Below are 24,589 nucleotides of genomic sequence, written 5' to 3'. Positions count from 1 at the left end.
TAGCCGCTTGGCCTGAGGCGTGGCCGGGAAGCCCCCTGACCGAAGTCCAGGCGCAACCAGCGTGGCGCCGCGGCGGGGGAATCCGGTGCGCGCGCCGCAGACTTCAAAGGCCGGGCGCCGCCGCCGCCCCCGCCCGAGCTGCGCGAGTAGTACGGTCCGAGGGGGCGGCTCCTGGGGCGCGGCTCCCGCGGCAGCTGATGCGCGCCCAGCCGGCTAGGAGGCGGGAGGCGGAGACCCCGAGACCCCGAGCCGCGGAACGCTGCGGGCCGGGCCCCTGAGGAGGCCCCAGGAGAGGCATCTTCCCGGCGAGAGGAGCCCGGCGCGGGGGCCACCCTGGCCGCAGGGAGTGGGAAGGAGGACGAGGAGGAGCGTCGCTGCCTGCCGGCTGAGAGGAAGCGCTCCACCCGGGCCCCCGACGGCGCTCGCTGAACCACATCCGCGCCTCCGCTGGCAACGCTTACAGGCGCCTGTCACCGGTTCCCTCCATTTTGAAAAGGAAAAAAGGCTCTCCCCATTCCCCTACCCCTAGGAACTGGAGCCCGAGGATCCGTGCTCATGGCCTTCAGCCCTTGGCAGATCCTGTCCCCCGTGCAGTGGGCGAAATGGACGTGGTCTGCGGTGCGCGGCGGGGCCGCCGGAGAGGACGAGGCCGGAGGGCCCGAGGGCGACCCCGAGGAGGAGGACTCGCAAGCCGAGACCAAATCCTTGAGTTTCAGGCAAGTACACAGGATCCCTGCCGAGATGCGAATGTGCTGCCTGCCATCCTTCCATCCATCCATCTGCGGCTCATTCTGTGTGCGTGTGTGTGGCCGCCCACCCGCGTAACCATATTCATGGCAATGCTACGTCCCTGCCCGTAACCAGGTCTCCGTTGTGCATTCGAAAGTTCCGGATGTTCTGTTTTCCCTTGTGTTTTCTTTCCCCGGTTTCGCTGTGAGCTTTCTGAACCCAACGCAGAATCTGCAGTCTCTCCGCATCCCCGTTTGCCTGGGTCACTTTCTCTAAGCTTCAATCCGCTCCCCCGCCCCCCTGCCCCCTCTCCTACACCCAGACACACAAACACATACAGGGCTAGTGTCATTGATCACTCTAGGTGGCATTTACAACCCTTCCTGTGGGGCAGAAGTCACTCCCTCCCCCTCCTGGGGCCTAATTGTGTCCCCCAAATGCAGCCATGGTAAAGAAGGTCGCGTGATGACAGGCCCTTGGCAGCTGGTGAGAAATGGTGGTCGCTGCTGAGCTGTCACCGTGTGATTGCGGAAGGCAGGTGACAGCATTCTTAATCTTGAGTCGAGTGAGTTCTAGACAGGTAGAGGCCTACCAAGGAAAAATGCATGAGTAGAATTGGCATAATTTTGGGTTGGAGATGGTATTTTTTAGGTCTCTAGCTTCCTGTAAGAGATATCTTGTGAGAAAAGGAGTCTGTTGGAAAGCACTTTTTTCCTGGTGTGAGAGGGAAAGATGACTTCAGAAATGCTGAGGGAGAAAAGCTCCAGAGGATGGAGATTTCAGGGAGAAAGGATGCCAGACAGAGAAATCCAAGAGGGCACTGCTTAAACACCCACAGGCCAACCTATGGCTGAGGATCAATTGGTGGTAAAGTTAGGGGAAAAAAAGAGGATGAACTTTAACCTTTGTGGATATGTAAATTTTAAAGGGTGTGGAAAATACCGTTGAAAGTGGTAATTCCTCATTTTTCCCCCTTGGCAGCTCGGATTCTGAAGGTAATTTTGAGACCCCTGAAGCTGAAACTCCAATCAGATCACCCCTCAAGGAATCCTGTGATTCATCACTAGGGTTGTCTGGATCTGGGACCAAAACCCAAGGTAAAGAAAAACTTTTATTTTCTGCTGCTTTCATTTTAAAGTTTATAAAAGTATACATGAGGGGCTGGGTTGTGGCTCAGTGGTAGAGTGCTAGTACATGTGAGGCCCTGGGTTTGATCCTCAGCACCACATAAAAATAAATAAATAAAGGTATTGTGTCCAACTAAAAAATAAGTATTTAAAAAAAAGTATACATGAAAGAAGTGGCAGGGGCGGAATGTTAATTTAGGACCACTTAAAAGAGTTTGGATTTTCTTCTTGCTCAAAAAGAGCTGTTTTAAAAACTCCTGGTGTATTTGGAAGTCTCTTTATTTTTGTTTTGTAAACATTTTGATCATTTGATGATCAGAGACTTTGTTTTTTCCCCTGTCTAGAGTTTGTGCATTTATGGTATGAGATTACTATTATCAAACATGTCTGCTGGGCCCTTCTTCACAGCCCCTAAAAAATAAAAAAAAGTGTGTAGTAATACATTGCTGGACTTATATTTATATCTGGTTTCACAAATTCCTCAGGCTAAGTTGCTTTCTACTAGGGTGGGGACCAAAATTATAGATAAGAGTTGATTTTTTTTTTTGATAGAGAGGAATCTTAAAATTAAAAAGCTGTTTCAAAATTGTTTCTCTCTTCCTATTCTACCTAAGAAAACCTGGCACATAGATTTTTCTCTTAGTTCTTCAGAGTCCAGCCTTGAGCCTGTCCTTCATCAACAAAAGCTTCTGCTGTCCTACTTAATAGAAACCTTATTTTTTTTTTGTCACACATTCAGTTTTACGTAAAATTTCACTTATCCTAATAACATTTACTTGTTCATTTAGTAAATAGAGTGTATTGTGATTCAGCAGTGAAATCTTGCTCTCATTGAGCTAACATTTTGGAGGGAAATGACTCCTTTAACAGATAAACAAAAAAGATTCAAGCAAAATATATATGTCAGCTTGAGTTAAGTTCTGTGGAAAACAATAAAGCAGGAAAAAGAGGAATAGGGAATATGGGGTGGTGAGAGGGAATGCTGAAGAACAGTTAGGGGAAGCATGACTGATATTGTAACTCTGAGATCTAGAAGAGGAGGATTGAGGGAGCAAGACTTGTGAATTCCTGGGAAAAGAGCCCTGTAGGCAGAAGGAATGGCATCTATAAAGATCTCAGATAATACCAACCTGCAATAGGCTGTGTGAGGCTCTTGGGTGGGAAGGTTCTTGGCATGTTTGAGGACAGCAGAGGCCTGTACAGCTAAAATAGAGTGACTAGGCAGGCAACAGTGGGAACTGAAGTAAGGGAGGTAAGAAGAGATGCAGAACATACTGTAATGATGATTTTGGTTTTCTGAGATGGAAAGCCACTGGAAGGTATATTAACTTCCTAGGACTGCTGTGGCTTAACTCAACAGAAATTTATTTTATCACAGTTCTTGAGCACTGAAATCAAAACTAGAAGTCTGAAACCAAGGTGTTGGCAGAGCCATACTCCCTTGGAAGGTTCTAGGAAGATTTTTTCCTTGCCAATTCTAGCTTCTGGTGGTTATTGACACTCCTTGGTATACTTTGGCTTGTGGTACACCTGACTTCACTCTGCCTTATTGCATGGGGAGGCTTTCTCCTGTGTGTCTGTGTCTGTACATGGCCTTCCTATAAGGACACCAGTTGTTGAATTTAGGGCCCACCATAACGCAGTATGACCTCATCTTAATTATATCTCCAGAGTTGTTCTTTCTAAATAAGGGCACATTCACAGGTACCAGGAGTTAGAACTTTAACATTTCTTTTTGAGTGACACAATTCAGCCCACAATAGAGGGCTTTTAACAGAGTATTATGCTTTAACTTTCTTATTAAAAGGCTCTGTGATTGCTGTATGGAGAAGGATGTAGGATGTAGGACAGATGTCCTTTGTATGTGCTTTCTCTATTCCAGTGTCTGACATTGTCACCTTAGAATGGTAGATACAACCAACTTCCAGTTACCTAATTTTTGAGCTGATTATGACTTCCTTGGTTCCACAGTTAATATATCTTATTACTTGGTAACTTCTTTCATTGATTGCCTAGGGAAGTCAAGTCACTCTGGTTATAGAGTTTATAATGGAGTTGGAATTATTGGTAAAATGACATTAACTTTTTGTGATTTGTTTTTGCTTAAAATTAAGAGCTCCATGCTGTGTTTCTCCTACAGTACCTTCAACCTACCCTGGGCTGCATTTTGCTGTTCATCTAGGCAGGGACTTCTTGGGAACAAGTTTATATATGGAAAACTTTTGTGTGGCACAAAGCTGTGTAGCACTTTCAGTGATGAGATGCCACTTATTCCTCATAGCTTCCCTTTTCTTCTCTCGAGAGATTTAAAAGCTTGAAAGAACTGTTTGTGGTCTTCTCATCAAATTTAAATAAAGCTCATAAAACACATGTTAAGTAGCTGAAAGCTTCATTGAATTGCCCTTATCCTGGGCGGCCCTTCCTCATCATTCTATCAGCTGCTAGGCTGATTCATACTGCCAGATTCTTTGCCAGTTGAATGAAAGCCTAGATGACCTAGGCCCCCAAAGACACAGAGACCCAATTGTTTGGTCTTTCCTGTTCCAGTGATTCTCACATTCTTTCATTCTGCCTGAAAGGAAAACTTTAAAACATTTTCTTTTTAGAGAGTTGTACATTAGGAGAGTTCTGCGGGATAGTTCATAACGAAAAACTGTAATTGTAGTGGGTGGAGGATGGTGGAGTATAGTCTAGGAAATAACCCTAATATTAAGAAGTTTCTCAATTTAAGGTCTTTAAGCAATAGGATGATGACTCTTCAGCCTGGTAGTGTCCTGTCCATTAGAACTTCTTGTACACAATATCTGGAGTAGTCCAGAGTCCTGTGAATTGTCTTGTCCCACATACACAGTAAATGTGAAAATATAGGTCTGACCAGGGAAAAGTTGAGCGAACAAAAATGCCTTAAAAAGTCATTCATGTTGAAGTTCAATTTCTGGGACTGAGTAGTTCCCTTTTTTTTTTTTTTTTTCAAAATTGTTGATTGTTTTGTATATAGTAAAATTAGTCTTTCATAGTTCTAGGACATGGCTGGATAGCAGATATAGATTATATAAGACTGTATATCTTATGATTGATTTATGAGTTGGTTATCAGGAGTAGGAATTAACATTTTTATTGATCCTGGCTTCCTGATATATAATGGCCCTCAAATGTGTGGCACATGTCCCATATACTATACCTGTGGTTTCTGTGCCAACTTCTATAATTCTTTAAATGAAGTAAACATATGACATTTCTTTTTATTGGAACTATTTTAGGAACTTACAGTATCTAAATTCTATAAGATTCTTCCCTAAGACAGAATTCTTTGTCAGGAATTAAATAGTGGATAAGGTCTTGGATTTTTTTTTAAATCACAAAGATAAGCTTAGTTCCAAACTAACTAGTAAAATAAAACTCTAGTCAAAGACATTTCTTGAAAATACAAGACTGGTGGCTATGAAGTCTAGGCCTACAGTTCTGGATTTTGCTGTCTGCCTTCTCCCATAAAGGATGTTTAAGCTGCTTTGTTGTATTGTCTTTCCCTTTGCAGAGGAAAATATTGTGGAGGAAAATCCTCTACAAAAGGACTTTCAAATGGTATAACTCCAAGTTCATCCCTTATTTTGTTGGGAGGTAGAGCCCATGGAGAACTTAGGGACTGTAATTTTGTCCAGTTGTTTTAGCCAACAAAAACTGTAATAGATGTACTCTGCCAGTTGAGTTCCCACATCCCCATGCTCACATATTTATAGATGTTACTTTTCTTCCAGAAAGAGAATCTTAATGCAGGAGTTTTCATATTACCCTTGGAACAACTAGTTAAACCTGTTAGTTTGATATGTTAACTAGATGCCTAAGTATTTCAAAGATACCCTGTGTCCTCTGGAATGGAAGGAAAGAGATAATGAGATCAATCTACTGACTTACTGCTGGAGACCTTGTAAGGAATGCAAAGTTGTTTGTTGACACAATTTTGGTAATCTAGGCCAGAATTAGCAAGCCAGGGCTGAGGGGCCACATCTGGCCTGCCATTTGTTTTTCTCTATGACCCTCCAGTGAAGAGTGAGTTTTATATATTTTAATGGCTGAAAAAAATATTTTGGAATGTGTGAAAATTATATGACATTCAGATTTCGAGCCAGGCATGGTGGTGCACACCTGTAACACAATCCAGGATTCTGAGGCAGAAGAATACCAAGTTCAATTTACTGCGACCCTATCTGGAAACATAGACCTGGTAAAGCGCCTTATGTTAAATGTCCAGGACCACAAAAAAGTTAAGTTAATTAAATTTTTAAAATTCATATTTCAGGACCCATAAAGTTTTATCAGAATAGTCTGTGGCAGATTTTGAATTACAATAGCAGGATTGAATACTTGGAATGGAGACCAAATGTCTGGCATACATTTGAAATATTTTTATTTCTGGTCTTTTACAGAAAAATTTACTCAACCTATATCCATACTTAGGACAGTTTCAATAAAAATGTAGTTTAAATAATCTGGAATGATGACTTCAAGAATAAAGGAAGAAAAGATGGCAAGGCTATCCCTGAGTAACAAATGACCCATGGGCACTGGGCGTTAGTGTAGTCCTTTGTGGTTAAGGAAGGTTTAAGGGAGAAACTGATTTGGACTGGTCATTTTGTCTTCTTTGCAAAATGGAAACGATGTAACTGGTCTGTCAATGTACTCTATTTAAAAAAAATTTTTTTTTTAGTTGTAGATGGATACAGTATCTTTATTTATTTTTATGTGGTGCTGAGGATCGAACCCAGTGCCTCACACATGCGAGGCAAGTGCTCTACCACTGAGCCATAGCCCCAGCCCCAATGTACTCTATTTTTAAATGACTAAATGATCCATAGATATGACCTGGATGTCGATAAAACTGTTACTTTTTATTTATTTTTTTTTAACTCCCAGTATTAGGAATTAAACCCACAGTGTCACACATGCAAGGCAAGCACTGAGCTACATCCCCAGCCCTTTTCATTTCATTTTGAGACCGGGTTTTGCTAAGTTGCCCAGGCTGTCTTCAAACTTTCGATGCTCCTGCCTCAGCCTCCCCAGGAGCTTGGATTATAGGGGCCACTACTATGCTTAGCTGAGGGCTGGTTTTTTATTCTAAGGCTTTGAGTTTTATGTAGAGACGAATACTATGCAAACATTTTTCATTAGGTATATTTTGAAGTGTTCAATTCAAATCTACAAGTAAGATTTCTAGGGATTTAGTTTAGCATCCTTTATCTGTTCTCAACAAGAGATTGCTTTATTAGTATTTCCTACAAATAATGGGATTAATAAATTCCTTAATGTTACCTACTCCAATAGTCCAACCCATGTGGCTCCTTTGACAGAATCTCAGGCTAATGTTTTATTTTTTTGGTGTGATTGGCTCTTTCACAGTTCACTTTGTCATACTATATGATTCTTTTTTTAAAAGTTGGGCACTGTGGAAATGCCACAGTGTAATTCCAGCTACTTAGGAGGCTGAGGCAGGAGGATCACAAATAATAGTTTAGCAAGACCCTCTCAGAATAAAAAGGGCTGGAGATGTAGCTCAGTTTTAGAGTACTCTTGAGTTTAATTCCCAGTATGGGGGGTGGGGGGTGATAGTTAAGGCTTGAAAACTTTAACCATTTGATTTTTTTTCATATAATGTTTTCAAGTTGGAGATTCCAATTAGTAGTAAATTTGATGAGAGCCTTGCTTTCTTTGTTGCTTTGTTTATTTCAGTGTAAATGAGCTGTGTAGAAAGCATCTCTGCTTCTCTGTGGTACTCCACTCAAGAGAATGTCTTCTTGGGGAAAAAATTTAAGTTTTTCCAGCAAGGACTAAGAGAACCACAGAGGAACAAAAATATTTGACTAAAAAGCTCCAGGGCAGGGGAGCAAAATCTACCTTCTGAAAGTAAAGATTTTAGTAACATCCAGAATCAAACCAGTTTTTCTTTATTAAAATGAATAATGAAATTATGAACTTCTTAAGAAATATAATAATGATTAAACTTATTTCAGTGCCGCAGTCTGGCTGGGCACAAAATCACAAGCCACCACACACCTTGTAGATTCAAACAGCAACTCTTTATTCCTGAACTCACACCGGCCCTCTACAAACACGGCCTTCTACAAACACGTTCTGGGCAAATCCACCTACAAACACGTTCTGGGCAAAATCCACCCACTCCACCGGGCTCTGAATCCCAAATACTCTCTGAATCCCAGGAGAACTCAAGGAGCGGGCGCACCTGAGGCAACAGGATATGCCCTATTCCCAGCAGGGTACACCTTAAACCTGGAACTGCCCTAAACCCAAGGAGCTGGGATACTCCCTAATCCCAGCAGGATACACCCTAAACCTGGATCATCCTGGTCCATGAGCAAGGTCACCTTACATGCAATGTCACTGCAAATGACCTGGGTCATACCATGGGTCATACCTACTTGGCAATGGCTCTCAGCATTTCAGTATTGCACTTGTCTGTTTTGGGATTACCTGAATATCAAATATGAAGCAATACAACTTACTTTAGTAATTTCTGATGGCAGAGGCATTTTCTGCCTAGGTGTTTAGGGGGCCAGGAGGAGTCTGCAGTCCTAAAATTGTATTGCTGTCATTTAATGTCCCACGTAAAAATGAATGTGGCCTAAAGCCATTTAAAGTTAAAGAGTAGTCATAGTGTCTTCTTAAGTGGCCAGTAATATTGCCCAGAGGAAGTCCTGGGAGTATAATCATTTTATTACAATCTCCTACACCCAGAATAGTGATGGGAGATCACAGCTTATCTACTTAAAGCAGCCATCTTAGTAGGGAGTTGATAAATGAAGGTTGCTGAATGCCTGGTGACTGTTACAAAGTTGGACCTAGAAAGGCTTTGCTTCTAGGAGGTCAGGAGCTCATCCTCACTTTTGCAGGTCCTCAAGCCTAGTTTTATGAGTTTACATAAACATAATTAGATCCCCAGGGGGTTTAGATTGATTATGGCAAATTCACAAGGGAATAATAATTATATGGAGTATTTTATTTTACTTATTTATTGTTTTGTGACAGGTTCTCACTGTATTGTCCAAGCCAACATCAAACTCTCCATCCTCCTGCCTCGGCCTCCTGAGAAGCTGGGTAGATAGCTGTGTATCACCATGCCTGGCTTGGAGTATTTTTTAAATTCACAAATGCAAAATGTACCTTGAAAGTTCTGTTGACAGATACAAACACTCTTCCTAGCAGTCCAAGTAGCCTCTTTTTTATGTCATTGCTGGAAATATAGCAAAGGTCCCATTTTAAGATTACCATCTAGTAGACTACTAACTTTCTATTTCAGTTGTTAAGTTGTTGGATGTATTGGAAGCAAATAATTTTTGCCTACAGCATCTTACTTAGTTACAACAATGATACAATGAAATAGGGCACATGTAATTTCCACTTCACAGACTGGGCTATGAGGGCCATGGTCTTTACTCCCAGTAGTGGATCTGGGTCTTGAATTCTGCTTTTGTTGACCACTCATCCAGGGCTCTTTGGAACATATTATACAGCTTTTCTCTCCAGAGAATTCTGTGAGTCTCTCTCTTCACTATCTGAAGAGAAGGATTAGAGGAAATAAAGGTTCTTAAAATGTTGCCAGAATATAATGTGTGACAGGGAAATCATCCTCTTTAAATGATAGTTTAAAAAAATCAGGATATACATCTTCCACATGTGTTAATTTGGCATACATGATGTCTGATATGTTTTAGGAAAATTTTGAACATCAAAAGTTTGGAATTTTGCAGCACAATTTATGTACAGATTAATAGTTAGAAACAAAAACATCACTGGGTAAGCAGTGAAGTTTCATTGAAAACATTTTGCTTCCTTAATGCTTAGCTTCAGCTATCAGAAGTAAAGAACAATGGACAAATTCATTAATATCTTTTGCTTTTCCTTTTCCCCTGACTTATATATGGAAGAGAAGAAGCAGGCATGTTACAGCCTTCTGGGACTCTGCACCTGTTTGGGAGTAGAAAGAGGATGGTTGGTTTGGTTTTAGTGCTGGGGATCAAACCCAGGATGTCAAACATACTAGGCAAGTACTATACTACAGGGCTCCATTCCTAGTTACACAAGGAATTAAGGGTTCTGCATTGCAACTGTATAACTAATTATTCCAAAACTTAGCTTAAAACAGCAAACATTTATCTACCATAGTTTTAATAGGTGAGGAATTTGTCAGCAGCTTACCTGGGTGATCTAGTTCAGGTTACCTGTGAGAATGCAGTCAAGATTTTTCCCGGAAATAGTCATTTGAAAACTACACTGGGGCTAGAGTATCTTCTAATCCAGGTCACTCATTTGCCTGGCTGTTGGTAGGAGGCTCAGTTGCTCATTATTTGATTCCTTCCACATGGTTGCTCCATTGTCCTTTTGGCAACTGGCTCCCCCAAGATTCAGTGTTTCAAGAGTAAGCAAGTTGAAAGCTGCAGTGTCTTTTGTTGACTTAGCTTCAGTAAGTGATTCATATGCTATTTTCTTGAGATAAGTTTCCACGGTATCCTTTTGATGACATACATCAGTCTTAAGGGTGTGAATACCACGAGGTAAGACTTATTGGGGACCATCTTGAAGGCTACAAGGCCCTTTTCTACTTTTTAAAACATTTATACCAAAGGATATAATTTCACAGACTGCAAATGTTTTCCCATTGCTTGCTTCTTTTGGGGCCTCTTCACTGCCTTCCTGAACTCTTCGTATTGCCTTGTTTTCTGGAGTGGAGGAACAGAGTGGCAGGTGAGGTGATATAGTCCTCAGCCAGTGTCAGCCTGCTGTAGAAATATCTATGCACCCACTCTGTACTGGCTGCTATTGCTTTGTCTGGAAGCTCCTCTCTTGCTGAACATTTGTCCCTCTTTTTCTTTATCTAGCATCAGCTTCCCAGCTGTGTGGGTGGTTGCTACTTTGTGAGAGAGGCAGTTGGTATTTTGAATTCTCCAGTAATTATTTTTGAAGAGATTGCACATTATGGTTGTTTGGCAGCAACAGACTGAAGTTACACAATTTCATATCTCTGCAAAGAAGTCCCATCTGTTAACACATGCACTTTCTCCCCTTGCTCTTCCTGCTGAAATACTTTAGAGATGAAGAAGTCCTATAGAAAGAGCCCTCAGATTTTGGTATGTGGTAGATGATTTCTAATCTGTATGAAATGTAACCTCAAACAAATCCAGATGGTTCCAGAACCAGTGGGCGTCTCATGAGTGAGAAGACATTAATACACTTAGGCTTCCTGGGAGGCAGACACTTTCTAACAGGCCCCACCCTCTGACTATATAATCCTGGCCTTCAGAGGTTAGAGTTTTGAGTCTCTTTATTTAGTTGGCGTTGGGAGTTGAACTCTGGGCCTTGTGCATGTTAAGCACGTGCTCTACCACTGAGCTATCAACTCCTCAGTTTCTTTTCAAATTTAACCGCATAAGGTGCTATTTTTGGAAAATTTAAGTGTTTTTTTTTTTTTTCATCCTTAGCACAACCTTTTTCATCTTATCAAGTGGATTTCTAGACTATTCTTTTCCTACAAGTTAAGTTTTAGGTCTTAGAATGAATCTCTTCCTGGAATTAGGAGCTTATCTCAGGAAAACAACATAGCAGCTGATGCCCTATCTCAGAAAACTCAAGAAAAAGTTGCTAAACTTGCCCTCCCTCAGCACCTGGGCATTTTTTTTTTTTTTAAAGAGAGTTGGAATGAAGAGGTTTGAACAGTTAGTTGTCTTGGTTCAATCAGAGTGTGTGTGTGTGGTGGGTGTTCTGCTTTGGGTGGTGAGACAGCTTCAATTACAGCATGGCTAAGAGGATGTCCTGCCTTGACTAATTGACTTGGTACTCTTCTCCCTGACTCCATGCTTCTGAGTGGCCTGGGGTCCCAGTGGTTAAAAGGCCTTCTCATATAGTTAGTCAGATTAGTTTGTGGACAATACATTGTATCTACTTCTTCCATTTTAAGGCTGACAGCCTTGGCTAAGTGACTGAGAATATAGATACACAAAATACATTTCAACTTCAAGGGAATCAGAGGGACTGGGAACTCAAAGACATGAAACTGGGGGGAAGTCAAATTTTGGACTTTTGCCTAAATGCTAATGGGTATCTTATTAACAGTCTTCTCAGATCAAACTACTTGAGCCTGCTAGAATCAACTTGTTTCCTCTCCTGCAGCCCTTGATTCAGCATGGGAAAGGGCGGGCAGGAGGGCAAGACTAAGGCTGCATGGGGCCTTCAAAGGGCCTACAAAAGCAAAAGGTCATCAAATGAAGAACAACAAATGTTAATTCTATACACAGCTATTGATATAGAGCTGAGCAGCTTCATCACTCAGTACTTATATAGGTTTTTTCTGTATAAAAAAGATAATTAAGTGAGAAGGATATACCCCTTTATGTATCAGTTGTTTGCTTCACAGTGGACCCTGATTGAGCATCAACTCTGGTATACTCGGTTTCTGTTTGGGGAATGCAAAAGGGGAGATAAGGGAATAAGTCCCTTATGGATTTCAGGGTCTAGAAGAAGCTAGCTGGGTTCCTTTTCCCATTCCTCTTGACTTTCCAAGAAGTTTTAACAGTGAAAAACAGGGAATGTGTGAGGGAGGACTTGAAAGAAGTCAGTTGTCTTCCTACCCCCAAAATAAAAAAAAAAAACCTAAAGATTTTCGATCTTGACAATTGTTATATTTCTAGGGTATTTCATATGCTTGGTTATATCTGTTGTAGAAGAGGGGTGATGTCATTTTTTTCTACCTCTTTCTGTAAATAGAACTTATCTAACACACTGTAGATTTCCTCAAGAGAAATTTGAAATCCAAATGGATGTGATAGTGAGATCTGTTACCTCTTTCAAGTATGTGTCCCTAAAAGTGATACACAGAAGAGGACTCCTTAAAGCATTTTCTGAAATGTTAAGTCTGTGGTATAGAAGAATGCTATATTAGGAATCACAGGACGCTGCTCTGATTTTTTACTGTAGAGTCTGAGCCTCCATTTTGTTTTTGTTTTTACCAGTTTTATAGAGTTCACATGTCATACATTTCACTTGTTTAAAAGGTGCACAATTAAGTGGTTTTAGTATCTACACAGAGTTCTGCAAGTATCACCCCAGTCTAATTTTTAGAATGTTTTATCACTCCCAAAAGAAGCCCTGTACCCATTATACCTATAGGCAGTCATATACTATTTCTCTCCCATTCCACCCTACACTTCTAGGATAATCTGTTTTGTGTCTCTGCCGCAGTCTGGCTGGGCACACAATCACGAGCCACCACACAGCTTGTAGATTCAAACAGCAACTCTTTATTCCCGAACTCACACCAGCCGAACTCACACCAGCCGTCTACAATCACGTTCTGGTGAAATCCACGTTCTCTGCCCAAATCCACCTCCACTGGGCTTCTATCTCCCAAAAAATACTCTGAATCCCGTGAGAACTCAAGGGGAACTCAGGCAGCAGGATACACCCTATTCCCAGCAGGAATAATCTTAAACCTGGAACACCCTAAACCCAATTATCCTAAACCGGGAACACCCTAATCCGCCCTGGTCCTTGAGCAAGGTCACCTACATGCAATGTCACTGCAACATGGGGTACGCTGGCAAGGAAATTGTCATACCTACTTGGCTAATGGCTCCCAGCATGTCTCAAGAGATTTGTTTATTTTGGACATTTCATATAACTAGAGTCATACATTATGTGCAACTTGATCCATTCTACCAACTAAGCTATATCCCCAGCCCCTTACAGTACTTTTTTCGACTATATTATAGCAAGCACCTCATTTCTCATTATTATTGCTGAATATTATTTATTTAATGAGTGGTATCTCATTGTGAGTTTGATTTGCATTTTCCTGATGGCTAATGATGTTGAACATATTTATTTGTTTTTGAACCCACGCCCTTGTGCATGCTAATAAGCAAGCACTCTACCACTAGACACATTCTCAGCCCTGGATTTTCTTTTTTTTTTTTTTTTTTGGCCCCAAACAATGGACATAGTGACAGTATTTTATTCATGCAGCATCCTGATTTTACCCAGCACGCTCCCATGGAATTGTCTTTCTATGTGTTTCCCCACAACCCATGGTCCCATGGTAGACACTGACCCCAGGCTTCTTCTGGATGTTCAGAACACCCTGGCATAGCCCTTGTCTCAGGGACATGACCAGGGCATGGCCAGAAAGTCCCTTGGTGGAGATCCAAAGTATGAACTGAGAGAGAGATTCTCTTCAGTGATGTGCATGAGGACTTGAGTGGGGACCTTTCCTGCCTGATGGAAAGAGCTGTCCTGGAATGGTGTGGACACAATGGTGCATTCTTCCCTTTGGTTAGCCCTGGATGGTCTTATGTATTCTCTAGAGAAATGCCTATTCATATTCTTCACTTTTTAATTGGGTCATTTATCTTTTTAATATTCAGTTGTAAGAATACTTTGTTTTCTAGATACAAATCTCTTATCAGATATTTGATTGTAAATATTTCTCCCAGTCTTTAGGTTATCTTTTCACTTTCTTGATGGTAGTATTTGAAGTGCAAAAGTTTTTAATGTTGATGAAGCTCAATTTTTTTGTTTTTTGTTTTTTGTGGCTTAGGTGTCAAATTTAAGAAGATTTTGACTAATTCACAGTCACAAAGATTTACTCCTATTCTTTCTTTTTTCTTCTTACAGTTTTATAGTTTGAGCACATTTAGGTCTGTGATCCATTTTGAGTTAATTTTTGTATTTAGGTAAGAAGTAGTTCAGCTTCGTTCTTCTGTATATAGAAATCCAGTTGTCCCAGAACCATTTGTTGAAACTTGTCCTCATTGAATTAACTTTGCTCCCTTGTCAAAAATCAATTGACCAGGGGCTTGGGATATAGCTTAGTTGGTAGAGTGCTTGCCTCACATGTACAAGGCCCTGGGTTCAATCCCCAGCACCACAAAACAACAACAAACAATTGACCATAGTTTTAAAGGTTGATTTCTAAACTCTGAATTCTGTTTGGCTTACCTATGACTCTCATTGCTGGTACCATACTATCTCAACTAGCTTTTTAGTAAAGTTTTAGAATCAGGAAGTATGTATCCTCAAACTTTGTTCTTTTTGTTTGTTTGTTTCCCCAAGATTGCTTTAGCTATTGTATTTTGTTGTAACTATTAGATCAATTTGTTAATTTTTGCAAATAAGCCAGCGGGAATTTTGATAGGGAATTATTTTAATCTATAGATAAATTTGAGAAGTAGTGCCATTTTAACACTATTAGGTTTTAACAATCCACAAACATGGGATGTCTTTTTTATTCATTTATTTTTTTAATTTCTTCAAACAATGTTTCATAGCTTTTAGACACAATTTTTGTTAAATCTATTCCTAAGTATTCTTTTTAATGTTATTATAAATGGAATTTCTTTTTAAAAATTTTCTTTATGGATATATAGATACACAACTAATTTTCACATATTGAACTTATATCCTGCAGCCTTGGATTCATTTACCATTTAGGTTTTATTTGATAGATTTCTTAGGAATGCTTCTACAAGATTATGTCATCAGAAAATAGAGACAGATTTACTTTGTTTGTGATTATGAGACCTTTTATTATATCTTTTTCTTGCCTAATTGCCTTGGCTAGAACTTCTGGGACTTTTAAAAGTAGAAGTGCAAGGGCTAACGTTCTTATCCTGTTCTTGACCTTAGAGTGAAAATATTCAGTCTTTTACCATTAAGTGTCATATTAGTGGTGGGGTTTTCATAGATGTCCTTTATCAAGTTGAGGAAGTTCTCTTCTATTCCTAGTTTGTTAAGTGTTTTTATCATGAAAAGGTGTTGGATTTGTCAAATGCTTTTTATGTGTATTTGATAGGATCATGTGGGTTTTGTCCACTATTCTATTGACAGGGTATAGTACATTAATTGATTTTCAGATGGTAAGCCAACCTTGCATTCCTGTGATAATATCATCTTTTCTGTGTGCCTCTGTATTTGGTTAGTATTTTGTGGAGGAATTTTTCATAAATATTCAGCAAGAAATAATTAATTGATCTATAGTTTTTTTGTCGTTTTGTTGCCATTGTTTTCTTCGTGATGTCCCTTTTTGTTTTGGCGTCAGGGTAATATTGGACTTATAGAATGAGTTGGAAAATGTTTCCTCCTCCATTATTATTTGAAAAGAATTTAATTATTTAAATATTTGGTAGAATTCACCAATCTGGTGAATTTATCAGTTTACTGTCAACTTGTTTTAGATTAATTCAGATTTTCTATTTCATATTGACTCAGATTCAGTAGTTTGTTTTTCTAAGAATTTATCTAAGTTGTCTGATTTGTTAACACAGTTATGTATGTGTCATTTTCTTATTTTTAAATGGAATGAGTAAAGCCCTACATGGCTTTTGCATAGAGTCGATTTGAGGATCAGATTAGGTAATGTTTTTGAAAGTGCTTTGAATTCTGGGTAAATGTAAATTAGTTTGTTCTAAATTCTTAATTTTAGAAAAACAGCTTGATTTCACTAGAACAAATTTGAGTTATTTAAAAAAATTTTATTTTCATTTTTCACACTCAGCCTCAAAAGTAGACCAGTGTGGGGCTGGGGTTGTAGCTCAATGGTAGAGCACTTGCCTAGCATGCTTGAAGCACTGGGTTCGATCCTCAGCTCATCATATAAAATAAAATAAAGGTATTGTGTCCACCTATAATTTTTTTTAAAAAGTAAATATTTAAGAAAAAGTAGACCAGTGTTACCACTCTACAATTTATGAAATTTAACACTTGTGCTGTGCTCCTCTTCTATGAGTGGCATTTCAAAAAAGATACTGTTGCCATTGTTACCAAATGAATATGAACCAAGGTTGTATTGAAAAGAGAATTTAAAAAAATGAGTTTTGGATCTTTCCTATTTGTTGAAAGGTAGCAGAACATAGATCCTATAATACTAGGGTCAAAAGGCACTCATGCTCTCATCCTAGGCTCTGATCCATTCAGTTTCTAACTGGCACTGAGTGCCACTGTTTCCTTTTTTTTTCTGAGGAAATGCTGAGCTTGCTCCAGTCATTGATTTCCTACCTTGTCCGGTAGTCCGCATCCCTTAGATAACATTGTATTCATTCATCCAACCCATCTTGCTTCTAAATGTATGATAAAGTTTCTTTGAAATACAATCGAGTGGGCTTTCAAATATAAAGCATTATTTTATATAATGCTTTTAGGTATATGTATTACTTTTCTAAATACAAGGCCAATGCAAAAAAGGAAGTAACTCATTAAAAGAAAGGGAAGTTGGTGATGCAGGAAGTGACCACTTTAGAATCAGAAGTCCAGCACTGGTAGTGTTTTTGTGTAAAAACATGTTTGCTCCATGAGGTGGCAATCACATGAGAAGATGATAGTTAATCACCTCACGGTTCAGCACTTGCCTATTATCCAAAGGGGCTCTGAGTGTAGCTTTTGGTTCAAAATGTTTATAAGCCCATGCACTTACTTTGTGGTTCATTTGTGCCAGAGCATTAGCACAATGTGCATGACCATTAGCAGTGGGTTCATGGTTATCTTAAAAAGTATTCTGTGATTTGATTTTAGGGCTCTAGGTCCAGTTTAAACTAATTACAGAGTGCTGACATTGAACACCTGGCTTGGCCCTTTATGTAGAATTTCTTTTTACTGTGATATAGTCAATTGCTTTTATGTATTTGTAAAATTTCACTATCAGTACTAATCTCTTCTACTCGAATTGCGTATCTTTTATATGGCCTTCAGTAGCAGAGAAGGCCTTTGGGCCTGAGTTCAGAAATCTAGGCCTGTGGCTTGGTTCCTAGGGTCCTTTCTATAGTTGTTAGCAGTTGTGTTTTATAGTTGTCACATTATAGTCTCAGGGATTGTATGAAGGTTGAAATCAACTTCTCAAGTGAGATCAGAACAGAGTTATGATGTATGAATAGTTCCAACTGTTGGAGATATCTGGCCTGCATTGTCATATGCATTCCTTATCTTCTGGGTGCCCAGAAGCATGGCACTGGGGGCTTATTCCTAGTGACTAGTCCTCTGCTTCCATCCTGATTTTTCAGATGCCTGCCCCTCAGTGGATATGATGATAAAGAGCAGTATACTTGACTCTGTCATCCCCTAAACATTGAACCTCCACCCTGACACCCTTCTTTCTTATTTTATGATCTCACTTGGGCTTTTTGGGTTCATCCTATGAATAAAGAGAAATAAGATTAATGAAGATGGTTCTAGAATGGATTGGGGGACCTCTTTAGCATGGTGAGCTGTGACCTCCCTGCCTGTGCTCAGCTAGGTTCCATTGTATGTACACATGTGAATAAATTCTACCCTTTGGTCTTGGGAGAAGAAGAGGTGGGGCTGGTAATATAATTCCCCCTTATCTCTGGCTTCAGTTACCCAAGATTCACTGGGCAGCAAATCTAGTCCAAATTTTCTTCATAATTTCATGAATAAAAGATTCATTCTTACTGTAGATATTAGCAACCTTGGCATATAATTTTAATTTTTTCCTCATTAAATGAGAACTTTCACCTTTTCACTTAAAGGAATACTCCATGACCTCTCTTTGGCATATCCAGACTGCCAGCATCATTATTCTTACTATTTGGGGCCATTATTAAGTAAAATGAGTGTTAATTTGAGCACAACCACCACAATACCATGACAGATGATCTGATAACTGAGATGCCTATTCAGATATTTTGAGAGAGAGAGATCACATTCACATAATTTTTATTACAGTTGAATGGTCCTTTAATATCCGCAGTGGATTAGTTCCACCTTCTAATCACATGTTTGTGTTTGATCTTTCTGGTGGCCACCCCCCATCCTGCAGCCAGTTGGATGTGAGATACTGTTTGTGCATTTTAAGGCTGGAAAAAGTCCCAGTGTGTGTATGTCTTTGAGATTCAGGAGGCTTGTCCAGATTTTGGCAGCTTTCTCATTTGTCATAGCAGATGTTTAGAAACCCATAAAAAGGGTCATATGTAGCTAAAGGAGAGGAAATGATGGAATGGACAAATCTAAAAGGAGCTGACAGGCAGTATTTCAGCATAGAGCTAAAATCTGGGAGGGAAAAATCAAACCATATTTGAGAACATGCCTCATCTGAAGTGTTTGCACATTATAGTCTCAGGGATTATATGAAGGGCGTTGTTTTCCAAGTGGTTGCTTTTACCTTTTCTTAAATGTGATTATGTATCTAAAAGCACCTAACGAAGTAGGTTCTTAATGTTGATTAATTGAAAACTTCTGAGTTTCAAAAATATTTTGAGATAATGAAATTCCCCCTTTTCTAAGACTTCAAGGCTTTTCATAAACTTGTATTTTAACCCAGTATATTTTCAGTATATATAATCTAGAATGTTAAGCTGTTTGCCTAAATTCTTAAAATCTTCCTATTCCATGCCTTTTCTTTTAAAAATACTATAAAAGGGAGAAGAGAACTCTTATTACATGAAAATAGTCTTTTTATCCTGAATAAGCATCAGAGGCATCTGCTGCTGAAGAGCACGTGGGCAATTCACACAACCTTAGGTTTGGAAAAGGCTGATTATTGAAAGGAAGAGTTTCATTAACAGCAGCAGAAGTGGAAGTGTTGGTCTATTTTTGGATTTCCTCTGTTTGCTCTGAATCTATCTCCAGACTTAATCTCTAACAGGCTGTGTTCACCAAGCCTCCCAGCAGTGCTGAGCTTGTCAGAACCAAACTCATCAAATGCATTCTGGGAGGGAGGTTTCCAGCACTCTGGAAGAAGGTTTTTAGGGACTACATGATTTTTATGAAAATGGAAAGGCATAGACAGAGGTAGGTTAGTGACATAACTGCTTTCAGATGAAGAGTAAGGACTAATAGCTATGGCTAGAACTCTGAATTGTGGAGGATGGAGGAACTGGAGCCTCTTGAGAATTTGTGTATTTTACTCTTTATTAATAAAAAGTTACTTGTCGTGTGATACAAGAAGTTTAGTTTCTGCTCTAGAGCAGAGCTAGGTGTATGGGTCAGCGGGTTCCAGGACACTTGCTGATGTGAAGGCAAATAAAATCTTTCCCAAACATTCCTTTTTAAGTTGTGTGGTTAATTTATGTTCTCACAGCTCCCCAAACTGGTTTAATTAAATGAGCAATCTTCTCCTACCCACTTCCTCCATACTTCTTTTTGGTGACAAGACATTGAACTGAGGTGAAGGTCTCTAGGACTTACATGTAGGACTGGGCATCTGCACCGAGTTGGTCGAGAAATTACAGAGCAGGGTGTCTTTTTGGCAGAGTTCCCCAGCTATCTGCTCAGGCTGGGGACTGGAGCCAGATGAGGGGTGTCTGTTTTTCTTCCCCATTCCTCCAAGGCAGGGCAGCATGTTTTATGATGTAGCAGATACAGCTTCCGTGACACCCACCCAAACATTGCATAAATCTCTCAATCCCCAGCCACTTGACCGCTGGATATGAGAACACAGATAACAGTAAGAACAGTATGTGTGGCTGAAGCTGTTTCACACAAAGCCCTTTGGTCTGTTTCTATATCTGGTACTACCCTCTTGGCTATAGAGCTAGGAAGGCAGGTGGGAGTTTAGGAATGGGGAGGGCCTGGGCCCTTCCTTAATCAGTAGAGTCACAGTTGTCCAAGGCAGGTACTGGGGCAGGGTAGGGTTACAACCTTTGCCTTATACTGAGATGTTTCCTCCTTTTTCAATTCCTCCTTCCTTCCCAGCTCTCAGGCTGCCTCCCCTGCCCCTATGGCCTCCGTTTCTAGAGTTTCAGGTTCTCAGTTTAGTAAAAGCAGGAGAGGGAAAAAGAGGAAGGAGGATCTTAAAGGAGAGGTTAGAGGCTAGAAACTTTGCCCCCCCCCCTTTTTTTTCCCCATGGAGATTAGGACAGAAATTAAAGGCTAGGAGAGAGTTGAGTGGAAGAAGATTCTCATAGATTTCCTTCTTTGGGAGGTATGGGATTGATGGTGAAGGAGTTTGGATAAAAAGAGAAAAAGAACCCCAAGAAGTGAATGAATAATGGAATCTAGAGGAAGGAAAAAAGACTGAGATCTGAGTTTTGGTAACACTCTACTTATCCTGACTTCGGAGTTGGCCTTTACTCTTAAGTTTTCTTAAGCCTAAAGGGAAAGAATGCAGTGGTCTTGATTATTAAGGCATCCTGTGAGGGAGAATGGTGGTAAATGTTTAGGAATCATGACAGGGAGAGGATAAAGGGAGAGAGAAACTTTTAAGAGGTTCATTTTTCCCCGTAGTGATCAGGATTTTGCTATACTTGCTGTCACCATCCTACACCCCCACACAACTTTTTTCTCTTTTTAATTTGTTGTTTAAGGTTTGGGGTTTGTTTTTGTTTTTGTTTCTAATTTCAGTACTGTATATTGAACCCAGGGGCATTAGTACCACCCTCATTGAAGTCTCCAAAATAACAGTTTTACTTCCATTTTGACCCTCTTCCAACCCTTTTTCACACTGCAACTGGAGTGAGCTGTTTAAAATATAAATATGACTGTATTCCTGTTGCTTAAAACTCTTTGTGGCTTTTTGTTGTTCTTAAGATAAAGCAAAATTCTTGAAATGGCCTATAGGACTCTGCAAGCATGATGCCTTTTTATATTTTCCAGCCTCTGGGAATTTAACCTAGGACATTGCCTGCCACCAAGCTATGCCCCCACCCCTTTTTAAAATTTTTATTTTGAGGCAGGATTTTGTTAAGTTGCTAAAGCTCACCTTGAATTTGTATTCCTCCTGCCTGAGCCTCCCATGTCACTGGGATTATGGGTTTGTGCCACCACACCTTGCTAATTCAGTTATCATTTAATCAATGTCTGTCTTTCCATAAGAAGAGAGACCTCACTGGTTTTGCTTGCTATTGTATTGCCAGTGCTTAGGATAGATCTCAATTCACACACACACACACACAAACTCACATATTTGTTAAATTACCCAGTGAATCCATGAATGAAAAGGGCAGGTGAACCATCCAGAAAACATGAATACAGATTATAATGTAGAGTCTCACCATTTAATTGTTATGAAACTTTTAAATATTTAGAGTCTTGAGACTATAAAAGGACCCTCAGGCCCCTTCTTTTTATCAATAGGAAACTGAGGCCCAGATTGCTAAAGTGACTTGAAAAAGTCCCCAGGCTATTTAACAAAAAAAACAGTACTATTGCTCAGATCCTCTGACCACTAATCCAAACATTCTCTGTGGTTGAATCATGGCTCTTCATACATTTACAGAAGGAATACAGAAGCAAAGAATTAGAAAAAACCTTAGGGGCACTGAATTGGCCTTACTGGAAACCATTCTTTACCATATCTAAGGGATAGGGTGCTCATTTTAACAGTTGTCCACATAATGCTTATTTTGTCTTTGATGTGACAGTAATTGTAATCCTTTTTACCTCAAGTAACCCTTAAAATATTCAAAGACTCTATTAATCTTTGTTGTTTTCTGGGCTAAATATCTTAGATTAATTGTTTATAGACACAACCATCTTGACTTAATGTTCATCTAAGGGCCTTCATATTTGTTCATGATTTTTTTTAAGATGAGGAATTCAAAACTAAACTCAATTGAACTGAATTCACAATACCAGATATCATGTGATCAGAAAGACTATAGGAAACTACAATAGTCTCTGCTTTCCACAATTTCACCTACTGTGGTCAACCATGGAACAAAAATATTAAATGGCAAATTTCAGAAATAAACAACTCATAAGTTTTAAATTATGTTCCATTCTGCATAGTGTGATGAAGTTTTGAGCTATCCCACTCTGGTTGCCCTGACATGGATCATACCTTTTTTATCACTTGGTTCCTGTCTAGGTTCTCATACTTGGAGTGCTTGTGTTCGGGTTACCCTTGTTTTACTTAATAATGGCCCCAAAACATAAGAGTGGAGATACTGGTAATGTGTATATGCCAGAGAACAGCTAAAGTGCTCCTTTAAGTGAAACGGTGAAAGTTCTCTCCTTAATAAGAAAGAAAATTCTAAGTTGAGGTTGCTAAGATCTGTGGTAAAAACGAATCTGTTGTGAACTTGTGAAGAGAGAAACATACATTTGTGGCAGTTTTGCTGTTACACCTTAAAGTGCAAAAGCTACAGCAATACTATGTGATAAGTGCTTAGATTAGATGAAAAAGATGTTGAATTGTGGGGTTTGGTACTGTCTGTGGTTTCAGGCATCCACTGGGAGTCTTAGAACATATCCAGGGAGAAGACCAGGACTACTGTATTTGTTCTGGCCCTCAAGAGATGCTTTAATATACATATATGGTTTGGTGGCCAGGCCATGGGGTTTGGACAGACTTTGGTTTGCATACTGATTAAGGGCTGTTGTCTAGATTCAATAAAATAATCCAGGTGAGCTCTTAGTAGTCCATTGGCTGGTTCATACAAACCTCAGTGCATTTTACTTACTATTTTTGTCACTGATGTTGTCAGTCTAAATTGAAAAAATGATTCTCTAAAAAACAATGACATTTATTCGGGAATAGAAGGAGCATTACAATGTGAATACACATGCCATAGTCATTGAGACAAAGGAAATGTTTAAAAGCAAAAGTGAGGAAGATTACCTCAGATGTTTTCAAACAATAATCCTTGGCTGCAGTGATTAATAATGGGACTTTTATATATAATTGGATAGGCTCTTTTAACTGAACCTGGTGCATATATTTGACACACATAAATATTTACAGTCCTGAGGTTTGCTTTTGTTTGTTTTGGAGTTTTTTTATAGTAGGGATTGAACCCAGGGGTACTTTACCACTGAGTCACATCCCCAGCCCCTTTCGATTTTTATATTGAGACAGGGTCTCACTGAGTTGCTTAGAACCTTGCTAAATTGCTGAGGCTAGCCTTGAATTTGTGATCCTCTTGTCTTAGCCTCCCCAGCTGCTGGGATTATCGTCATGCCCCATTCTGCCATCCACCCTGCTTGCAGCCCTAGGTTTCTGATAGTATGTTTTTATTATTGTTTGTCTTCCTTTTCCTCTTATCAACACAGGTAAACAATAGTAGCATGTTCACAACAGTTCATATATCTGGAGAGAAATAATAGAATCAGCACCTGGGTGAAATAGCACATTTTAAAATGTTGTTGTTGAAGATTGGAATGTTGCTCAGTGGTAGAGCACTTGCCTAGCATGTGTGGTGTCCTGGGTTCAATCTCCAGCTTTCTAGTCAATCAACCCATTATAAATAAGTAAATTATAAAATAAAATCTCAGGGCTGGGGTTGTGACTCAGTGACAGAGTGCTCACCTAGTGTGCTTGAGGCATTGAGTTCAATCTTCAGCACCACATTAATGTAAAATAAAGATGTTATGTTCACTTAAAACTAAAAAATAAACATTAAAAAAATTAAAATTAAATCTCATTAAAACTTCATATATGTAATAGTACGCATTCATGAAGTTTTAATGAGCATACATGAAGTATGTATGTTCTTTGATATTCTATTATTATTTCAGATATCTGAGTCACAGGGTATGGTCATGCATTGCATGCCTGTAATCCCACCAATTTAGGAGGCTGAGGCAGGAGGACCTCAAGTTCAGTTCCAGCCTCAGCAACTTAGCAAGACCCTAAACCATTTAGATAGACTCTGCTTCAAAATAAAAAACGAAAGGGACTGAGGATGTAGCTTAGTAATAAAGTGCCCTGGGTTTAATCCCAGTACCAAAAAAACCAAAACCAAAAAACTTCATGTGTAATGCAATTTAGTTTAAATATTTTTAAT

At 39.6% G+C, this 24,589-nt stretch overlaps 1 protein-coding gene across 13 annotated transcripts in view; it reads left to right on the top strand.

Moving 5' to 3' along the window:
* The window catches only part of Tacc1 (transforming acidic coiled-coil containing protein 1), a 160,599-nt gene that overhangs the window by 54,444 nt on the left and 81,566 nt on the right, over positions 1-24,589 (top strand). For 4 of the 13 annotated variants that reach the window (XM_058585422.1, XM_058585420.1, XM_046463823.2 and 1 more), the window contains exon 2: positions 1,711-1,826. The exons of 1 other annotated variant lie outside the window; for it this stretch is intronic. Coding sequence is in view for 10 of the 12 variants with exons in the window: in XM_058585420.1 (XP_058441403.1) it covers positions 1,711-1,826 (116 nt within the window). In the remaining 2 variants the exon portion in view is untranslated. Of the gene's footprint in view, positions 1-187; positions 717-1,710; positions 1,827-24,589 lie in introns of those variants that run through there. 8 more of the 13 variants (XR_009228570.1, XM_046463822.2, XM_046463819.2 and 5 more) reach the window with 4 other exon arrangements.

This window comes from Marmota monax, unplaced genomic scaffold (genome assembly GCF_021218885.2).
Source record: "Marmota monax isolate L192 unplaced genomic scaffold, Marmota_monax_Labrador192_F-V1.1 WCK01_AAM20220418_F8-fsc00224, whole genome shotgun sequence".
NCBI lineage: Eukaryota > Metazoa > Chordata > Mammalia > Rodentia > Sciuridae > Marmota > Marmota monax.
Note: the sequence above shows the minus strand (reverse complement) of the source record. Positions and strands in the feature narration are given on the sequence as shown.